Source organism: Mus caroli, unplaced genomic scaffold, assembly GCF_978045245.1.
Source record: "Mus caroli unplaced genomic scaffold, Mus_caroli_1 scaffold_5, whole genome shotgun sequence".
Classification (NCBI taxonomy): domain Eukaryota; kingdom Metazoa; phylum Chordata; class Mammalia; order Rodentia; family Muridae; genus Mus; species Mus caroli.
In genome coordinates, this window is record NW_028227260.1 from 113,010,414 (window position 1) to 113,033,854 (window position 23,441).

General features: G+C 40.3%; 1 protein-coding gene across 1 annotated transcript; it reads right to left on the reverse strand.

Annotated features, from left to right (window-relative positions):
• Positions 1 to 1,510: 1,510 nt before the first annotated feature.
• Positions 1,511 to 8,947, reverse strand: LOC147004750 (cancer/testis antigen 55-like). The gene is given in 5 exon segments (XM_085837743.1): positions 1,511 to 1,705; positions 2,339 to 2,451; positions 2,719 to 2,863; positions 7,241 to 7,425; positions 8,866 to 8,947. Coding segments are annotated over 5 exon segments (720 nt in total).
• Positions 8,948 to 23,441: the final 14,494 nt, after the last annotated feature.

The following is a 23,441-nucleotide window of genomic DNA, read 5'->3' on the forward strand; positions in this document are numbered from 1 at the left end:
TGTGCCCCTGGAAACTCTTATGGGCCCTGAAGAACCATAGGAGTCTTAGGAAAAATTGTGAGTTTATAAGCTGCACCATGAATTCCACTCAAAATGTACCAGTAGAAAATGTCCAGGGCCTGGGAACCAGCATACATAATGGGGTCACAATCAGGGTGTTTAGATGGGAAATTTGCCTTAAAAGCAAGTAGATTTTCAGCATCCATACCAATTGATGAGGCTAGAAAAAGCCTTCCTTGCCTCTGCTTCAATGTGGGCCCTTTCCTCTGAAGTAAATTAATCAAAAGTAGATTCTGGGAACCACCCCAGGTGGAAGAGTGAGGACGGAGGGCAGATGACAGGAGCAGGCTCGGGGTTCAGGGCTTATCAGAAAAAGGGGTATAACAGTTAGACAGATCACAAGTAGAAAAAGGACCATAGATCAGGAAAGGGCAACACCATAGTCTAAGTCACTGCCCTTCCAAGGAAGTAGTGGGTAGTGCCAATGTGGAAAAACACAGGCTTGAACCTGAGTCAGGTCCAGAGAATGATGGGCTCTTAAGCAGGAAGCCAAGGGCAGTGAAGAAATGGAAGAAGGTGGGTAAAACTGCATATCTCCAGGAGGGATATTGATAATCATGGGAGGGAGGGGGGATTGGAAAAAGGGTTATAGATACATATGGGGAAGTGGAATAATGTAGAATGGGGGTAAGAGTGGGATGGGATGGAACAGAGGGTTCAGGTATTGGAGGAAGAAGGATGAATATGAACAGTGATATTTAAGCCCTCAAATGCCACTGATCCAGGGACACATTTATATTTCATCAAAGAGAAGCAAGAAATTGAATTGAGTACGAATGTGAGACATCCAAGTGCCCTTAACCATAGGAAAACCTGTCTGAATTTCAAGCAACAAGCTGGAATGTTTCCAACAGATTCATGTCTACAAAAAAAGGTACGCTTATCCCAAAAACTCAGTCACAGAACATATTTTAACACATGCTAACATTCTCATCTAAGTGAGTAAATGAGTTCCTAGTAGGATGTTGAGCAATTTAATCCCTAATGTTGAAATTATAGCAAAGCAATACTACTGCTCCATGAATTTACTTACTAAGGTCTTTAGAAATATGCTCCTGATATTTACCAAGAAATAACCTAACTGCTGGCTGATGGAGAAACACACAACTCAACACTCCTTTCTATGGAAGTGACATGTTAGCATAGAAAAGAGGTTCCCCTGGCAGCGGAGAATACATTCTTGTATATGGACAATGGTGAACTTGACCTGGGCATGGGGTGTTTGCTCTATAGTCAAGACCCAACTGGGCACATTTTTTAATTGACAGGTCATCTTCCAAAAATAAAGAGATATTACTATCACCACCACCAACAACAACAACAAAACAAAGAGAGTGCTCAAATGATAAATTCTTGACTTCAAACACATTTATGTTGTTTACTCATACTATGTTATTTAACCAGGCATTAGACTCCAGAAGTAATGTTTAAAAAGATTGAAAAGTGTGGGTTAATACAGCATATCTACTGGAGTCATAGACATCACTCTGTGAGAGTAGTGGGACTGGATGCTGTCTACCACAGTAACGTTCACAATGTCATACAATCTAGGTGTATATCCAGGGAGAGTATGGAGAGAATCAAGGGTGAAAAAGATGTTGGCTTCCACCACACCATTTCTTCCATCAATGCCAGTAACACAGACCTATGATGAGAAATGATGACAAAAAGTTTGGGGAAGCATGTTACCCACCACAGATGACCCTCCACACCCCCAGACTCCCAGTTCCAATAAGCAGGACCATCACCCATCATGACCTCACACTCTACATCTCTGAATTTACAACTCATTCTCAGGCTGTCCTAGCCAAGTTCTGACCTGCCTTCATCAATAGGCTGAATACCTCAAACCCAGTGCACTCAAACTTTCTCCACAATTTCCTCACAGCCAAGATGATTTTCCAACTTTTGTCCACAGCACAGCATAACATCAAGGAAAACACAACTAAGGAAATAATCTCTCTCTCTCTCTCTCTCTCTCTCTCTCTCTCTCTCTCTCTCTCTCTCTCTCCCTCCCTCCCTCTCTTTCTCTCTCTCTCTCTCTCTCTCACACACACACACACACACACATTCTCTCTCTCTCTCTCTCTCTCTCTCTCTCTCTCTCTCTCTCTCTCTCTCTCTCTCCTGTCCACTATTCTCTCCTTACTAACTTTTCATCAGTGAACACATTTTGTATACTGCCAAACATAATATAGAAAATCCTATTCAAGAAAGGGATCAGTAAAAAGGAGAGGCAGCTGCCTACCCATGACAAGACAACACGGTGATCAATTACCTGATCCATATCCTCAGAGTTGAGGGGGCTCACAGAGTGGATATTGATGTTTGAAGTGTCCGGGTTCGTGGAATACTCAACTAGCAGCAAGTCCCCCTTGAAAGGCCTGAATGCTGAAACAGCCATAAAGTGACAATTCTTTAGTATTAATGCAGTCAGGTCCCACAACATTTCCTAGGTCCTTCCTCACTGCCACATGCTGACCAAATGTTCCTGCATGTAAATTAATTTTCCCAGTACTTAATCAACTTAAATATCTTCCTCCAGGAAGGAAAGGCGAAAGCCCTGTGAGCAAGGACACTCCCCCACACTCTGGAGAGCTTATAACCCAAGCCCTATACTTACATTTCTTGCTCTGTTTTTAAGGCTATAACTCCTACCTCCAGAAAACATGTATAATGGGAAAAACGTGTCGTTGTTGATATAGACATCTTCTTCAGTTACTGAGCTGACTCATCTAATAGAAAGTCTTCTACCAAAGTTTGATGCCTCACTACCAGCAGGAAGCTCATTTATAGCTTTCACCTATAAGGGAAGACAGTGACTGCAGGTGAAATAAAAATTAGATGCAGGAATATGTTCCCCTACCAAGGATTTCACATCAAAACAACAGTACTGTAGAGAGTATTTAAGACATTTTTAATAGTTATTTTTCACTTTTATTTATTTTTTAATTAAAAAATTATTGGATATTTTCTTCATTTACATTTCAAATGCTATTCCAAAATCCCTTATACCCTCCCCCTGCTCTGCTCCCTTACCCACTCACTCCCACTTCTTGTCTCTCCTGAGGCTATGCCAGTGCCTGGCAAATACAGAAGTTGATGCTCACAGTCATCTATAGGATGGAACTCAGGTCCCCAATGGAGGAGTTAGAGAAAGTACCCCAATAGCTGAAGGGGTCTACAACCATATAGGTATAACAACAACATGAGTAATCAGTATCCCCAGAGCTCGTTTCTCTAGCTGCATATGTAGCAGAAGATGGCCTAGTCGGCCACCATTGGAAAGAGAGGCCCCTTGGTCTTGAGAAGTTTATTTAAGACGTTTTAAGTATACATTTAGGACACAGTCCTATGTCAGAGACAATGAATTTTATTATGCATGTCAAAACAGTTCTCCTGATGCAGAAATTGTTTAAACAACTGTTCTCAAATCTAGAAAATACATTTCCCATTAAAGATATAAATTATGAACCTGGAATGATGTCATAAATTATGTCTGTGCTTGCTCTGTGGATTGCTAAGTGTCATGCAAATGGTAATTCTACACCTATGTTTTATGCACTCACAAACTTAGCTTCTGTCTTTAGAAATGCAGTGCTGTTACTTTCTAGAAACTCAAAATTCATTAGTGTAAAAAGTATAGTTCTACCCAATTTGCAATCATGGCTTTAATTCAAATTAGAGAAAAATGTTGCATTTACACCGAGGGAAACACTCTGGGTAGGGTAAACTGAGGATAGTTTTGTGGTGCACTTGAAGGAAGAAAATTTGGTTGCCTGGGAGATGCGTGTGGAGCAGAATTAAGTCAACTGAGACAAGAATGAACAGCACAGTTTTGTAGAAGGAAGGAAGGAAGGAAGGAAGGAAGGAAGGAAGGAAGGAAGGAAGGAAGGAAGGAAGGAAGGAAAATGTTCTCCCTCTATCAGGACCTGGGTGCAGGAGTTCATCATGAAGTGGGAGAAGTAACAACCATTAGAAGTTTTGTCAAAAACAAGTCATGCATGCCTGGCTTCATGGTCTGGGGGAATAGTATTATTCTGAATTTTCAAAGATAGTGAACCTTTGGGGAAATAGTTTTCCTTTGAAACTTTCTTACATAAAGAAAAGATGAATATCCTTTACAGGAGAACAGAATAGCCACATAAGCACAAAGCAGAAAACTGTCTCCCACAAACCATGTTGGATGATTCTATTATCTAGAAACAGTGACTAGCTACCCATTTGAAACATCAAATCAGAGTATTGTGCATGCTAGTAAAATATTACAGGAAGACTCACAAAAGGTAGCAAAAAGGAACATCCGGAATCACAATAGCTGTATGCATGATAATTTGGAGCTGCCTTCCTCATCCTGTGCTATTAATTTGGATGCACTCATGCATAGAGGGAAGAAACTGAAGATAGTTGATGTTCTAAGATCATCATGGAAACTGAAGTCACTGATACCAAAGGGTGTTTTCAACATTAAACAATTGCTGTTGCCACCTGCCACTCAGTGTATGGCTACTTATCTGTACAGATGGGATGGTACTGATTCCCTAGTATCCCTTGCACTTGGTAGGGAATAGCTTGGATCCCATCTGAATACTACTGTCAGCATGCTGTCAGGTGAGCATCACAGACTCTGACCATTCTGCATTTTGACTCAACACTCACCCAAAGTTATACTGTACCCTAAATAACTTCTCAGTTTTTGTGGCAAACTTGCATCCTCCCTGCTGGGTCCCTTTGTCTGTGTGGCACGGGTTTCTAGTCACAGGTGGGCTAAGCGTTGGTTGAAATGACAGACAGATGCACACAGGAGAGGTTGTATAGAATCTGAATATTTTCTTCAGGTCTAGCATCGAACTTCTTATAGTACAGAGAATATAAGGGGTTGGGAGTCACAGCAGGCAAGGTACATTGAAGTTACCAGGTACAAAACAAAGGAATGACTTTCAAAGGATTTACAGGAACCAGGTAAATGTTTACAGTAAAGATAAAGTAGTCCTACCTAGGATCAGCTTAGTGACAGGCAAGGATTTTACACTCCATTGTTATACCTTTGAACCTTGTGAAGGCTAGCACCAGGGGGTTCTGCTCTTGGCAGGCCTCAAGAATAATGCAATATCACAACCCCCCTAATTAAATAGGCCTTGCTAAATTCTTATATGAGTGTAAATTTTAAGTATCTGGAGAATCTTCATTTGTCAGGAGAATATACCAACTTGCTTTTATTATGTAATGTAGCCTGTTCTGAAGATTTCTATCTCAGTGAGATTCCCTGGCTCTTTCTGCAGACCAGTTGAGCCTGGCTCTGTCTATTGTAATGCTTAATCAGTTACTGAATAGGTTAACTTTCTTACTGCCTTCTCACAGGATTTTAAGCTTGGCAGCTTTTAGGCTCTTGGAACACTGGGGAGACTAACTATAACAGAATTTAATCTTAAGAGGCATTTATAATAAAATATTAAATGAGAGCTCTTAGATGCATATACCAGACCAATGTGGGAATAGAGTATGAATATATGGATAAACTCTAGGAGGTGAACTTCCTTGAAACTCTCTGCCTCGTGAGTGGCTTTTAGGCTACACAGCCTGTCAAGCTGACTTGAACAGAGTGTGTGGCACCTCCAAGTTCTCATTTTTTTCAACACAGAAAGATCATCACCAAGCAGAGCCAAGCATACAGATTGATTCTATGACCCAGAAAGCCCCTAAGACACTCTTTGTCTCCATAAACCAAATGAAGTAGAGAGGGTGAATCAATTCACAGGATAGCATCACTGGGAGCAAGTTGGAAAGTAACATGTATATCCTTATCTTAGCACCCATATATCAAATGTAGGCTGACTGTTTTTGTCCCAGCCTGTATATAACTTTCTGGAAGAAATATGAGTAAAATTAGACACTGTGTATGAGGTCTTCGATTCCAACACTTAGGTCCCAGAAACTAGAACGATGGCTGCAAGTTGGAGGCTAGCCAAGAGTTCAGTCTATTTATGGCTATGTAATGTAGAGTGTGAGAATTCATCACATAAAATTAAAAAATCTAAAAAAGAAAATTTATCAGGGTTTTTTTATTTAAAACTAAGCCACATATTGTAGACTTGGCTCACCTGAACTTATTATGTACAGCAGTCTGGCCCTGAACTCACTAAGATTCTATATGCTGCTTCCTCCCAAATGCATATACCACAATGCTAATTATAACTTGACTTAACAATTGTGGTTACACCCAAAAGATAGAAAGATGGGCTTATAGTATAGGAAGATTGTATTTAAAAACAAGAAAAAGGCAGTATTGGTTAAAATACTAGATTACTTATACACTTTCTGTAATAAAGATCTTTTCCCCTAACACAGAATGACCTATGGTCTCAATGAATGAAATGTGCAAATATGCTTATTTTGTAGTTCATGTTTTCAGGAGTCAAAAAAACAAAAACAAAAACAAACAAACAAACAAAAAAAACAAAAAAACTCAAAAACAAAAAAACTGGAATATGCTTTTCAGTTCTCCAATTGTCAATAGTTTTTCAATAATTTATAATAATAATAATTATAATAATAATACTTTTTTCTATAACACCACCACACAGAACAAGGCAACAACAAATAACAAATACTACTACGACCACTAATACTATTACTACCATAACCACCACCACCCCAACACCACCACAACTACTAATGTTCCAGTGCTTATTAATACTGATACAAGGCTTTTCTGTAGCCTATGGTTGAAGTGATGAATTTGAGAAGTATAGACAAAAATGTAGAATTGCCATTGATATGCAAATACCTTAGCTAATTATGTTTATAGAACTAAGTCTTTCATAATTCCATAGCAAAACCTTGTTGTGTATTAAATGACCTTTAAGATTTTATTAAACATTAAAATAAATGATGTTCATCATATTAATTTTATTTGCTTTAATTCATAAAAGAGAAATAACTTCATGCTATAAATGGAAGTAATATGGATATGAGATCCAATATTTTCATCATTAAAACATATTTAAATAAGAAAGAGAGCTAAAACAAATCTTTAGGAACAGAAAAAATATGATAATGCAGACACATAGTAGAAGAAGTCCATTAAACTCAGCCCATACCAACATTAGTGTTTGTCTTAATCCAAGAGAGAAATCAAAATCCCCCTAGGTTTAGAGACTTTGGATAAACTCAGCCATACCTTGATTGCTCTCCGGATATGAGTTATTTCATCTTTTTCCACAAGTGCAAGGACATTAGTCCCAATGTTCAGAGGCATGTTGTCACTTATTACATCCTTATTGAAGAATATGGATTCATTAATCCAACCATAGTCATTGCACATAGAGGACACAAATCCCTGAATAGATGTAAGCCTGGAATTATCTACAACACAGGTAAACAAAGGTCACACCAGTTCATGTCAAATGTAAGCACCCATTACACACAGGTTCTATTCTGACCATTTGTACTGACTGTTTTTATGTAGCTTAAAACAATCTAGAGTCATTGAATGGAGGGAACCTCAGGGGTGAAAGTGGCATAAGATCAGGTTGTAGGTGCCTGTAGTGCATTTCTTAATGAGTGATTGATGGAGTGGAACACAGACCACTGTAGGTAGATCACCCCAGTGAGATGTTTCTGGCTTCTGTAAGAAAGCCTGCTGAGCAAGGCATGGGGAGCAAAAAGGAAAACTGATCTCTGGCCTCTGCATCAGCTCTTGCCTCAAGGCTCCTGCCCTGTTTGAGTTCCAGCTCTGACTTCCTTCAGTGATTGACTGAGATGTGGAACCACAAGCCAAATAAACCCTTTCCTTCCCAGGTTGCTTTGGTCAGAGTGTTGTATCACAGCAATAATAATACCAACACACCACTGTAGATAGGAGCACATAGCATCACTTCTCTGGCCATAAGACAACAGCCATCTCTGTATCCCAAGGTTGTGACTACTGAATGGCACCTGTATGACATCTATTTCAGCTGTGGGTGACCTGTCCCAGTGAGAATGTAAGGGCTGTGTTCATCTACCTGCTCAGGAAGACCCTTTAAACTAATATATTATTACTAGTATACACCTGACTCATCAGCAGCAGCACATGCATAGCCATAGCTCTAGATTCTCCAACATCCCTTCTGACAAAGCACTAAAAGACATGGGCAGATGTAAGGACACATTGCCAAGTTTTCTTTTGTTTTTCATGAGCATAATGTGTAAGCAATGTCTGGGGATCTGGCTCCAGTATCCTGCTGGGACAACTGGTCATCACCCTTTATGATGCCCTCCTTACAACCCTGCCTCCTGGCTTCAGATACACTTGTGCATGGAAAACAAGACTAAGTTCACTCTCAAAGTGCGGTGTTCCCCTTCTCTGGGGGATAGACAAAGGCATCTTTCAAGGACAAGATGCGAAGGCAGAGACAGCACATCCCACAGAGACTTGTGTCACATGTTCTGTGACTTGGTCTACACACTCCCCTGCTTTGACACGATACAGCCCACAGAGACTTGTGTCATGTGTTCTTTGACTTCGTCTAACCCCCCCAACCCCCTGCTTAGGTACAATACAGCCACAGAGACTTGTGTCACATGTCCTGTGAGTTGGTCTACACACTCCCCTGCTTTGACATACCAGAGGAGCTTGGGACACTGTTCAGTACTGTCCTAACTTGGAAACCTAGGGGCATCCTCCTGCTCAATGGCCACCCAAGACAGCGGCAGGTCCATCTCAGCTATTTGTGCCCCACTTGGACTTAAAGTGGAGGAAAGCCTTTTTGAGGAGTCTTCTGGTGTGTGCGGGTGTGTGTGTTGAGGTGTAACAGAGATTACCTAGAGGGGGTTCCTGTGATGTTTCTTCAGATGTGTTCGTCCCATGAAAGAATGAAGATATCCACCGTAGAAGGTTCATCATGGTTGTATCACCACCAGCCTGAACAATGCCCAAGGTTACCATATGACTTAGCAGGCATCCTTTGTCTCACTCATAAAATATGACCCCGTTCCCCAGCCTCTGTGAGATGACAGTGAATGGCTAAAGAGAGGATCTCAGGAAAGCCAGAGACAGGGTACCTGGCTGGCTACTGCCAGCCCCTCTTAAAGCTCCCTCTCTAGGGAGAGCCCACATCATCGACTGGTCAGCCAATGAGAGTCAGTGGTATGCATACATCACTGCTTATGTCATTGGCTATAGCCAATGAGAGGCAACTGGCAGAGACACTTAGTCCTGCCCACCCACTATGAGGGCACCCACAGGAAAGTCTCTGGAAAAGCTGCTTGCAATTGAACTCTTGAGGTTCAGTTTTAAGGGGCTACCACTTAATGTACATTTTCATGAGATAGTTGGGAGTTTGTTTTAGAAGATGTGGAAGAAACCCTAGTACCTGCCTAGGTCAGTAAAAGCCATGCTTGGTGAAGTTCATAAGCAACAGCCGGGGGGCTTGCTACTTAAGGTACTTGCTGCCATTAGTGAGGACCTATGTTCAGTTCTAACCACCCACAAGGCAGCTCACAACTGTCTAAAATTCCATTTATATGTGTTCCAATGCCCTCTCCTGGCCAATCCCACACCAGGAATTCAAGTGATGCACACATCTACAAACAAAACATGCATATACAAACTGGAAATGGTGCCTCATGCCATCAATGCTGTTAATTCAGGCTCTCTGAAGACAGGGGCAAGAGGTGTCTATCTGGTATTCATAGCAACTTCTAGGGAAGACAAAACTTCATAGTAAGACCCTATCACAGCAAAACAAAACAAAACACAAACAAAAACTTATCTATACATATAAATTAATTTTAAAAAAGCACTAATTACTTGTTGTTACATTCAGATATAATTTGTGTGTGTGTGTGTGAGAGCATTTGTGTGTGTGTGTGTGTGTGTGTGTGTGTGTGTGTGAGAGAGAGAGAGAGAGAGAGAGAGAGAGAGAGAGAGAGAGAGAGAGAGAGAGAGAGAGAATAAAACATTTTAGAGATAACATTTCTATTTTGTAATTAAGATACACTTTATAATTTCCAGTTGAGTTTTTTTTTTCCCAGTGCTTGAGTACAGATCCCAGAATTCGTATACAGTAGGTACAACATCTAAATTATGCTATTTTCCCTAGTTGAGGTAAAAATCATTTTGGGATATATGCTTAAATTATTTATTATGTGGCTTAAGGAGAGATCTAGACTACCCTTGTATTGAGACCAAAATATCATCTATAACTGACCGGGCAGAAGTGTAGATATTCTAAAAGGATACTTGTGTCTCTTGGTCTGACTATGAGACTGCTGAAACAATGGACTCCCCCATAATGGTAATTTTCCCTGGAATCTCATTCTGAGAGAGGAAAATGCTCCCATCCAGAGTGTGATGTTATCTGCAAGTAAGGGATTTCACAGTTCCAACAATTTGGCAACCCACCTCACAGGATAAAGCTGAAAGCCAGACAGTGATGGGTCAGTAGTATGCAGGAACAAATCTTGACTGGGACTGCTTAGATATACATATCTTGAGACTTGTATCTAAACATGGATCTCATTTCCATCTCCTGATACTGGACCTGGGGGATATCTTTTTCCCACTTTCCATGTGGCTCCACTAAATAAATCTTTTTTTTTTTTTTTTTTTGGTGTTCTATATTTAAGTTGGTTCTTTTAATTGACTTATTTGAGGATGGTTAGCTGGACCTGACTTGAAGCTCAGTTTGTAACCCCCAAGTTTGATTACCCCCACCCCACCCCCCAAAAATATTTGTAAAGCACGGGAAACAAAATACTTTGACCCCTGGAACTTCCAAATACCTACTCTTGTGTATTAAAGGCATCCTGCTTTTTTTTTTTTTTTCCATTTTGTGTTTCTTCCGGCTCATAGTAGAGGCCAGAGATCAGAGAAAGGATAACACTTCTGGAAAAGCCCATATGGCCAACAATTCCTGTGAATCCACCAAAGATGACCAATTAGAAACTATTTATAGCCAATTGAAAGATTTTATTTCAGATAGCTGTGACTACACTAAGGTATTTTTGACTCAAGTATAACCCTTTAGGAACTCATAAAAACAACCACAAGTTTATCCACCTAGGCTATTAGGCCAATAGGTTATAGATATGTTTGATAGAGTATGCTCTTTGCATCATGCCATGTTGCATATAATCTTATTTCCCAGATGGATCCAACAACCAAAATAAAATGTAGGTTATTGTTACAGGTTGAAGTAATTCCCCATAATTATCCTTTGCATAGACAGAAAGGTGGTGTCATCTGAGTCCAATGAATATCTTCACACACACACACACACACACACACACACACACACAAACACACACACACACAAACACACACACACACACACACAGAGAAAAGAAGTATTCCTTCACTTTGTTACATTGAGATATTTTATCTGGGAACCTTTTCTCATTTTCCCATTTACATATGTAAAAGTCTGTCTCATTAATGTCCCTGCAATAAGATGGTATTGCTGGACTGTTTCCCCAAACTGGTTTCCAACAATGACATAGACATATTTATTTAAGAATGCTTGGTCTTATTCACAACTAGCCTGTAGAACTCAATAAATCTTTTTATACCAATCCACTTTTGCCACATGGTCTATTATCTCTCCTTCAGTCCTGACATCTGTTCCTTCCTCCATGTCTATCTGGTGAATCTCCTGTGCCTATCTCCCCCAATTCCTATCTCTTCCCAGAAGTCCTGCCTTTCCCTTCCTGCCTATTTATAGGTTATCAACTCTTTATTAAAGCCAGTCAGAGAATGCCTAAGGCAAGTGAGGAATGACAGAGATACAACTTGACAGATTGTGCAAAAAAATGAGCTACAAACATCTCTCCGTTTTAGTCCAATAAACTGTACTTTTGCTATCATCATATTAAGGCTTGCCTTTATATGTTACTTGGCCTTTTTCTCTTACTGCTTTTAGTATTCTATCTTTATTTAGTGCATTTGTCGTTCTGATTATTATGTGTTGGGAGGTATTTCTTTTCTGGTCCAGTCTATTTGGAGTTCTGTAGGCTTCTTGTATGTTCATGGGCATCTCTTTCTTTAGATTTGGGAAGTTTTCATCTATAATTTTGTTGAAGATGTTTGCTGGTCCTTTGAGTTGAAAATCTTCATTCTCATCCACTCCTGTTATCTGTAGGTTTGGTCTTCTCATTGTGTCCTGGATTTCCTGGATGTTTTGAGTTAGGATCTTTTTGCATTTTCCATTTTCTTTGATTGTTGTGCCGATGTTCTCTATGGAATCTTCTGCACCTGAGATTCTCTCTTCCATCTCTTGTATTCTGTTGCTGATGCTGGCATCTATGGATCCAGATTTCTTTCCTAGGGTTTCTATCTCCAGTGTTGCCTCATTTTGGGTTTTCTTTATTGTGTCTACTTCCTTTTTTAGGTCTAGTATGGTTTTGTTCATTTCCATCATATGTTTGGATGTGTTTTCCTGTTTTTCATTAAGGACTTCTACCTGTTTGATTGTGTTATCCTGTTTTTCTTTAAGGACTTGTAACTCTTTAGCAATGTTCTCCTGTATTTCTTTAAGTGAGTTATTAAAGTCCTTCTTGATGTCCTCTACCATCATCATGAGATATGCTTTTAAATCCAGGTCTAGCTTTTCAGGTGTGTTGGGGTGCCCTGGACTGGGCAAAGTGGGAGTGCTGGGTTCTGATGATGGTGAGTGGTCTTGGTTTCTGTTAGTAAGATTCTTATGTTTACCTTTCGCCATCTGGTAATCTGTGGAGTTGTTATAGTTGTCTCTGTTTAGAGATTGTTCTTCTGGTGATTCTGATTCCTGTCTATCAGCAGACCTGGGAGACAGGCTCTCTCCTTTGAGTTTCAGTGGTTAGAGCACTCTCTGCTGACCAGCTCTCCTCTTACAGGGAAGGTGCACAGATATCTGGGGTTTGGACCTCCTCCTGGCCGAAGAAGAAGGCCCAAAACAGGACCTTTCCCAGATGCTGTGTTGCTTTGACAGGTCACAGAAGCTGTCAGCTTCTATGGTGCACACTCTCACCTGTGCAGACTAACTTCCTAAGTTCAGCGGAGTCCCGGATCCAAGATAGCACTCCCTGCTCTTGAGGCAGAGGGCTCCCGTGTAGGGTGGGCCACTGTCCTCCAGCTGGGAGGGTGCCGGATATCTGTGGCCCCAATAGGGTGCTGCCTCAGCGGCTCTGTGGCTCCCGCCTGTCCCAGAAGCTGTCTGCCTCTGTGGTGCACACTCTCACCTGTGCAGACTAAGTTCCTATGTTCGGTGGTGTCCTGGATCCCAGATGGTGCTCCCTGCTCTTGAGGCAGTGGGCTCCTGTGCAGGGCGGGCCACTATCCTCCGGCTGGAGGGTGCCGGATGTCTGCAGCCCCAAAAGGCTGCTGCCTCAGCGGCTCTGTGGCTCCCGCCTGTCCCAGAAGCTGTCTGCCTCTGTGGTGCACACTCTCACCTGTGCAGACTAAGTTCCTAAGTTCGGTGGAGTCCCAGATCCAAGATGGCGCTCCCTGCTCTTGAGGCAGAGGGCTCCTGTGCAGGGCGGGCCACTGTCATCCTGCTGGGAGGGTGCCAGATGTCTGCGGCCCCAAAAGGGTGCTGCTTCATCGGCTCTGTGGCTCCCGCCAGTCCCAGAAGCTGTCTGCCTCTGTGGTGCACACTCTCACCTGTGCAGACTAAGTTCCTAAGTTCGGCGGAGTCCCGGATCCAAGATGGCGCTCCCTGCTCTTGAGGCAGAGGGCTCCCGTGCAGGGCAGGCCACTGTCCTCTGGCTGGGAGGGTGCCGGATGTCTGCGGCCGGATGTATTTTCAAAAAAGGATACTGGTCCCAGCATCTATTCTACCACTAGAGAACACATGCCAGCACAGGCTCCTATACTGAAAAAAACTCTCAATCACCATAAACGGAGTAAACAATATATTCCATGACAAAACCAATATTATACATAATCTTTCCATAAATCCAGCCCTACAAAGGATAATAGATAGAAAACACCAACACAAGGAGTGAAATTACACCCTAGAAGAAGCAAGAAAGTAATATTTCAACAAAACCACACAAACATAATTCCACCTCTAACAAGAAAATTAATAGGAAGTAACAATCACTTTTCCTTAATATCTATTAATATGAAAATTAGTATTACCAACATGACCTAATTGATTGAAATTCAAAAATAGGAGGAATTACAAATTGGCCTGCTGTCCTTCTGTTGTCTCTAATTTGGTAAATGGGGTTAATAGGTCCAATATTGTACAATCCATATGCACTTTCTGCTTATTTGTACATAACAGGTCTTGCTGTGTGTCACATAATTGTCTTGAAATAATCTTTCTCCTATCTCAGCCTCTCTATTAGTAGGATTGTTTATTTGATGTTTTTACCTATACTATGGTTTGCAGAACAGCTTATATATTTCAAAACTATTTATACAGACAAAATAAATGTAGACAATTAATTTGGAGGTGACTTATAAGAGAACAGCAAAGAGTGAGACTAAAGGCTTTGCTTGATATATATATATATATATATATGTATATATATATAGTATAAATTCTGAAGAAGAGGACTTTATAGGTTACTCTTTTAATTTTTTTTTATTAATTTAGGTATTTTCTTCATTTACAATGATACCCTGAAAGTCCCCCAAACCCTCCCTCCCACTTCCCTCCCCCCTCCCACTTCTTGGCCCAAGCATTCCAATTTACTGAAGCATACTAAGTTTGCAAGACCAATGGGCCTCTCTTTCCAATGATGGCCAACTAGGCCATCTTCTGATACATATGCAGCTAGAGACAGGAGCTCTGGGGGGGGGGTACTGGTTAGTTCATAATGTTGTTCCACCTATAGGGTTGCAGATCCCTTTAGCTCCTTGGGTACATTCTCTAGCTCCTCCATTGGGGGCCCTGTGATCCATCCAATAGCTGACTGTGAGCATCCACTTCTGTGTTTGCTAGGCCCAGGCATAGCATCGCAAGAGACAGCTATATCAGGGACCTTTCAGCAAAATCTTGCTAGTGTGTGTTAGCATTTGGAGGCTGATTATGGGACGGAATGCCAGGTACAGCAGTCTCTAGATGGTCCATCCTTTCATCTCAGCTCCAATTTTTGTCTCTGTAACTCCTTCCATGGGTGTTTTATTCCCAATTCTAAGAAGGAGCAAAGTGTCCACACTTTCCTCTTCGTTCTTCTTGAGTTTCATGTTTTTTGCAAACTGTATCTTGTATCTTGGGTATTCTAAGTTTCTAGGCTAATATCAACTTATCAGTGAGTACACATCATGTGAGTTCTTTTGTGATTGGGTTACCTCACTCAGGATGATGCCCTCCAGGTCCATCCATTTGGCTAGGAATTTCATAAATTCATTCTTTTTAATAGCTGAGTAGTACTCCATTGTGTAAATGTACCACATTTTCTGTGTCCATTCCTCTGTTGAGGGGCATCCGGGTTCTTTCCAGCTTCTGTCTATTATAAATAAGGCTGCTATGAACATAGTGGAGCATGTGTCCTTCTTACCAAGGTTGGGACATCTTCTGGATATATGCCCAGGAGAGGTATTGCTGGATCCCCCGGTAGTACTATGTCCAATTTTCTGAGGAACCGCCATACTGATTTCCAGAGTGGTTGTACAAGCTTGCAATCCCATCAACAATGGAGGAGTGTTCCTCTTTCTCCACATCCTCGCCAGCATCTGCTGTCACCGGAATTTTTGATCTTAGCCATTCTGCCTGGTGTGAGGTGGAATATCAGGGTTGATTTGCATTTCTCTGATGATTAAGGATGCTGAATGTTTTTTTCAGGTGCTTCTCTGCCATTCGGTATTCTTCAGGTGAGAATTCTTTGTTTAGCTGTGAGCCCCATTTTTTAATGGGGTTATTTGATTTTCTGGAGTCCACCTTCTTGAGTTCTTTATATATATTGTATTTTAGTCCCCTATCTGATGTAGGATAGGAAAAGATCCTTTCCCAATCTGTTGGTGGCCTTTTTGTCTTATTGTTGGTGTCCTTTGCCTTACAGAAGCTTTGAAATTTTATGAGATCCCATTTGTCGATTCTCAATCTTTTTTTTTTAATTTATTTTTTTATTAGGTATTTTCTTCGTTTACATTTTCAATGCTATCCCAAAAGTCCCCCATACCCATCCCCCCAATCCCCTACCCACCCACTCCCCCTTTTTGGCACTGGGGTTCCCCTGTACTGGGGCATATAAAGTTTGCAAGTACAATGGGCCTCTCTTTGCAGTGATGGCCAACTAGGCCATCTATTGATACATATGCAGCTAGAGACAAGAGCTCCGGGGTACTGGTTAGTTCGTATTGTTGTTCCACCTATAGGGTTGCAGTTCCCTTTAGCTCCTTGGGTAATTTCTCTAGCTCCTCCATTGGGGGCCGTGTGATCAATCTTAAAGCACAAGCCATTGCTGTTCTATTCAGGAATTTTTCCCCTGTTCCCATATCTTCGAGGCTTTTCCCCACTTTCTCCTCTATAAGTTTCAGTGTCTCTGGTTTTATGTGGAGTTCCATGATCCACTTAGAATTGACCTCATTACAAGGTGATAGGAAACAACACCCTGCTCAATAGTCACAAACAATATAAAATACCTTGGCGTGACTCTAACTAATGAAATGAAAGATCTGTATGATAAAAACTTCAAGTCTCTGAAGAAAGAAATTAAAGATGATCTCAGAAGATGGAAAGATCTTCCATGCTCATGGATTGGCAGGATCAATATAGTAAAAATGGCTATCTTGCCAAAAGCAATCTACAGATTCAATGCAATCCCCATCAAAATTCCAACTCAATTCTTCAACGAATTAGAAAGGGAAATCTGCAAATTCATCTGGAATAACAAAAAAACTAGGATAGCAAAACCTCTTCTCAATAATATATGAATCTCTGGTGGACTCACCATGCCTGACCTAAAGCTGTAAAACAGAGCAATAGTGATAAAAACTGCATGGTACTGGTATAGCGACAGACAAGTAGATCAGTGGAATAGAATTGGGAACATGTTTTTAATTGTTATCAATGTTGTATAAAACACCAGTAAAACTTTCTTCTAAACAGTCTTAGGAAATCTTCCCATTTCCCATTAAGAATATTAGTGTAATGTTTAATTCTTCCATATCTGTTAGAGTCTCAAATTGAGTTATAGATTCGGTATGCTTCTCTGTGCAGTGGTTCATAATTTCACTAAATCTGCCTTATTGCTATTAATCTTAGTTCATTCTTTGGACTGTCAAACATCATCATCATTGTATTATGAGCACTCTTTTCTGATCTCTGCTTTTCAGTCCATCCTTCATATGTCTGCCATGTTGTCTTTTTCTGACATCTTTTTCCCGGCAAATCCATCAGTAATTAAAGATTCCCTGTGACTGAGTCGTTCTTAAACTTTATTTACTACATGTACCCATTATTTCCACTTATCCATTGATGTCTTATTGATTGGCCAACTAAATCAAAGTCATTTACCAATTTGTGTTTTGTAAATACAGAAAGCCATATTTCTATTTATATTTTAATTTATTACTATTGTGTTTATGCTTTTCCTTACTGGAGAAAAAGAAGCAAGAGTCTTCAGTGATGGTGGTAGTGATGATGATGATGATTCTTTACAGCACTTAATCTAGTACTATTTGGGGTAGTAGGAAGTCAGTCAGTTATTTATCGAATGCATGTTAATGGTTTAAAATTTATTTCTTCTGCCTACATTGGATAGTACATATCTATAATGGTAGTATTAAAGAGGCCAGAGTGGGATGATGCTAAGTTTGAGACCTGACTGAGCTATCATAGTGAGACCTTACCTTTTAAAAATACTGCACATATATGAATTTTTTAAAATGTAATAGCCACTGAATTTTAAAATGTAATATTTTAGAGGTAGGTCTCACTATATAGCCTTAGAAGGCCATTAGAGCTCTCTATATAAACCAAGTTAGCCTTGAACTCACAGAGATTCACCTGACTCAGCCTTCCAAGTGCTAGGAATAAGGGTGTATACCACTACATACAGCTAAGCAATGTAATTTTAACTTAAAAATTAAAAAAGATCTCATGGTACAGATCATTTTTTCCTTTAGTGAATTCATGTCACATTACTATTCATCCAAATAAAATATACCCTGATGTTTTGAAACTGACTAGAAGAATTTTAAATTATCTTACTGATGGGATATTGTAGTCTTTATTCACATATCTTTCTTATTCTCTTTTTTGAGTCAGATCTCACTGTGTTCCTCAGGTTTATCTTAGATCTCTGTCCTCTTTGAGCTTCAAGAGTACCTAGAAATCATTTGAAACTGTGCACAACATTTTTGCTCCCTTTTGGCATTACCAGTTCATTGAACTGTTGTTTTGGAGAAATATGCTAATTTCTTCACTTTAACAACATTGTACTCATGTCTGCTATATTTCACTTCATTATAGATTATTCTTGTGTTATTTACATTTTTTGAAAATTGGAATAAATAATGAGCATTATTTGAATACTGATGAATTCTCACTTGTGAAATGAATTTTGCAATTTAGAAATTCTGTGTTTTAGAATTTGAAGAACATGGAGGATAAAAATGATAATGTATATAGTGCTTCATTAATTGAATTTTAAAAAGAAATTACTGAGTATCAAAGAAAACAAATGGTGGGAAACTGTAAGTTATATTTTATACTGGAAATGACACAATTTAGCAGAAGCATTAAAGTGATTTATTTACTAAAATATGCATAACACTAACATCCATCATGTTTGTTTTCTCCTTCTATAAGACAGCAGCGACAAGAGATTGCAGTTATTCGAAATTCTCTTCAAACCATTCTATTCTGATGAGTCTTTGAAGAAAATGTGAACTTGTTTTGTATAATATAATTCTAATATTAGCTAAAATGCATTTCTTTTCTATGTTTTTTGGATATTTTATTTATTTACATTCCAACTGTTATCCCCCTTCCTGATTTTCCCTCTGCAATTCCCCACCTCTTCCTCCATCCCCCTGCTTCTATGATGGTGCTCACCTACCCACCCTCTCCTGCCCCATCGCCCTGGTTTTCCCCTATACTGGGACATCAAACCTTCAAAGGACCAAGGGCCCCCTCTTCCATTGATGCCCAACAATGACATTCTCTGCTACATATGCAGCTGGAGCCATGGTAGAAATTTAAGTTTAAACAAAATCTAAATAGGCTCATAACTAGCAGCTATTTTGCTATATCAAGATTTTCACTCTCTTGGTTTTAGTGAGATTTTTATTTTCTCTCCCACAATATGGATTCACTATCATGACTAAACATGGTTTGTTTGATTGTTTGCTTGTTTGTTGGCATCAGAAAATTCCTTATCAGTCAACAAAGACACAAAGCACAATTGTAGAAGCTTATATTGACATTTGCTTTGATTTGTTTTATTTTTGAGACATCAGCTCACCATGGGATCCATACTGGTCTCCAGTAAGGTTCAACCTAAGCTTGCAAAGTATGCATGATTATTAATTTTTAATTTGATGAATTTGATAATGCATTTATCTCAAATTTGAGCATATTTGTTACTTCTTTTTGTGAAAAAGGAGCAGCAGAAATTGTGAATTTTCAAAAGCATTTAAAAATCTGTATTAATGAACAGTTCAAATGAAATCTAAAATGTCGCGTGACTTGCAGCTATTCCTCTGTAGCAAAGTTTCAACTCTTTTATTATTGTAATAGTTTTTCTAATGTTGTCAAGTAATCTTATCATCAATAAAGATTATTTAAATTTATGTTTTCACTTCAGAATATTTTTATCATTCATAAAAGATAAAAAGTTCTATTATAGATATTGAATTGGGCATTGTAATGTGTGGCACAGGTTTATCTTTTCTTGTTTTTGAGACAAAGGTAAATGATGTTTTCCATATTTTTTTTAACTCTGGGGTTCAACCAATCTTCACATCTCAGCCTTCCAGATAACTAGTACTATAGCTCTGTGCCACAACCAACACAAGCTTTTTTTCTTGAAGGAAAATATTCCAGTACTCTGTTTTACATGTATATCCTCTTTTGTGTGCTTAGTAAAATACAAACTCAATTCTATGAAAATGAAAAGTCTTAGATCTTCCAAAATTATATCTAAGAATAATTTAAATCACCATGTGTGCCTGCATGCTGTCATGCTCCCTGCCATAAGGATAATATACTGAGTTTCTGCAAGCCCCAATTGAATGCTTTTCTTTAAAAGAGTTGTCATGGACATAGTTTCTCTTCACAGTAATAGTACCGTCACTGGTCTCTACCAGGTCCTTAGCATATATTTTGTCTCTGGCTCTCTTGCCTGTTTTGGGGTTCTTTTCCTTATATTTTCCCCTGACTTGTCCAAACACTGCATAACGCCTTTCATCTTGTCTTATTGTGTCTTGCTTTGTTGTGCTTGGTTGTCATTCAGAGGCCTGCAACTTTCTGAAAGAAAACAGAGGGGAAGTAGATCTTGGGGAGTGGGATCGCTGGGTCTAGATTTGTTTCTAATTTGGAGTCTAGAATAACTAGGAAATATTTTGACTAGAGGGGAGAGAGAGAGAGAGAGAGAGAGAGAGAGAGAGAGAGAGAGAGAGAGAGAGAGAGAGAGAGAGAGAGAGAGAGGAGGGATGATTCAGCTGAATTGGTAGGCAGGTACAAAGGACATTTTAGTTTCTTGAGGGGTAATGGGGATGATTTTCAAAAAAGTTCTTTGCCTAGACAGAGATCTAGACAATCTAGGACCACCATGAAGGAGTGAGTCACCTACTTGTGACCCAGGCAAACTGTACTTTTAGGTGTGAGGTAACAGTCCTTCATCATGTCTGTAGTTCCCTGTCTTAATCTATTCGGTACAGTCCAAGACCATAAGGATAATTTCTTTTCCATTTTGTTGGCACCAGTGAGTGAGTCCATATTTGCCTTTGAATGGACTGATCCAATGTCCATTGAGTCTAGTCAGCAAAACTGGACAGGACTATCCTAAAGGTTCAAAATTTTCCCTGCATATTTTATAAAAGAGTTACAAAAATCCTTAACAGTAATCCATGTGGCACACCTAGATTCATCTCTGCTCCACTACGTACATGATATTCTATTCGCAGCAGTCAACACCACCACCTGTTTGAAAGGCACAAACGACTTGCTCTTACTGTTTCAGATGTTGGGATATAACATCTCCCATGATTTGCCAAACTGGACTCATAGCTTGGAAACAAGCTTGCTCTAGATAGGAGAGCTCTCAGTGGCTGATCCACAGGATCACTACTTTCCAGGCCAAGAGGTAGGCATGGTGATTACATTACAGGATCTGGATTCCTGAATTTGCTGAAAAAGCCCTTCTTCCCCCTTATTTCTCCCAAGGTGGGAGACCATTCTTTGAAGTGGGCTGAAACAGAGGATCAAGCTTTTTAGAAAGTTAAACAGGAGTATACTTAAGTCCCAGCTTTGGCACTACCAGATGTCACAAAACAATTTCAGTCTTTCATTCATGGGACTCCAGGCATTATAAAGAGCATTTTGACTAAAATCTTGAGTCCCTGGTGGCCTCTGTTCAGCCATCCTGTTTGTGTGCAATAACTAAAACTCCTATATCAGCCACAGAAGGTGACAAAGCACCTTGGGCCTGGGCCTCAATTTAAGGCATCTCAATGCTGTAGAAACCCACCTAAGAGTGTCAAATTGCCACTGAACATCAAATAACCACAAAAGTGTCTGTTGCTTGATTAGCTCTGTCTCATATTTGCTGGTGAATAGAATTTCAACCCTGTACATTGATACCTGATGTTATCAGGTTTCCGAGGCCCTCATTCATGACTATAAGCTTACATTTTTCAAAACCTACTATAACAAGTGTACATAATGCTTTAATCTTCCTTCTAGCTCACTACCCACAAGATTTAATGGAATAAAAACAGAAGGGGGAGTTGTGGGGCATTGGTCTATACACAGATGGCCTACTCTCCAGTTGAACTGATATGCTGAACCCCAGGACCTGGTGGTGATAATTCTCTTACATGGAATGGAAGGACTTCTCTCATGTCTCCTGGAACTTTGGCTCTTTTCTAAGTTACCATGTACCCTTAGCCCCCACAAGAGAAGCATGGTTAGAAGTCACATAGACAATGTCCCAAGCTTCTGACCTTCAGGCTATACTACTCCCCAGGTACATAGCAACAGAAAAGATAGCAGCATACTTTAAAGGGGGCTGTTTGGCCTCTCTTCTCTCTCTCACCCTCTCACTCCCCTTTTCTTTTCTCCTCTGCTCTCTCCTCTCTTCCTCTCTCTCCTTCTTTTTCTCTAGCCTTGCTTTTCTCTCTCCTTTGCTCCTTATTCCTCTATGCCATGGCTGGCCTCTCTCTCTCTCTCTCTCTCTCTCTCTCTCTCTCTTACCTTTTCCCTTCCCCCTGCCTTTCTATAATAAAGCTCTAAAACCATAAACAGTCTCTCCGTTCATCAAGGCCTGCCACACATGGAGGGTGGGATAAGCTTTCTCATAATGAGCCTTTTCTAATATCTGGATGGAAGACCTTCCTGTGCTCCAGTCAAGGCTGCACTTACTGTGTAGGAACCTCTTCCCACAGCCCTCTCTCCTTTAACGCTGGGGCTACAGGCTATGGCCCCGTGGCCTCCAGGTTAGGGGCTGCCCCTTGTCCACCGCCCCCACCCCCCTCCGTGAGTGTGTCAGAAGCGTGAATGCCCACCTGGCGCTGAGTGGAAAGTATCTGGCAGCCACCCAATTCAGCCTGCCCAGAGCATAGGTGGAACTCTGGACGGACATGGGCTATCCTCCCTCCCCCTCATCCCCAGACCCTTTTTAGTTCCCACAACAGAGAAATTAAAAAGAACGTATTTTCTGTATTAAAGTATAGAGAATATGGACAAGAGTCCACAGGGCACGGGAACTGTGGAGCAGCCAGGGATAGGATCCTTCTGATTTCCATCTATGCCCCTGAGATTAGCTTGTGCCACAACACTCTGCACCCATATCCCTCCCAGAGAGAGCTGCTCTTCCAGAAGTGCCAACATACCTAAGATCACAAGTCCACTGGCTCACAGAAGGGACAAGGCCCTGTCAGAAGCAGCAAGACCAGCTTCCACGAGAGATAACCAGATGGTAAGATGCAAGCACAAGAAACTAAGAAACAGAAACCAAGGCTACATGACATTATCAGAACCCAGTTCTCCCAACACAGCAAGCCATGGATACCCCCAACATACTGGAAAAGCAAGATTCTGGCTTAAAATCACATCTCTTAATGACAATAGAGGACTTTAAGAAGGACATAAATAACTTCCTTAAACAAATACAGGAGAATACAGTTAAAGAAAGAGCTAGAATCTCTCAAAGAGGAAACAAAAAAAAAAAAAAAAAGGAAAACACAACCAAACAGGTGAAGGCACTGAACAAAACCATCCAGTATCTAAAAATGGAAATAATAA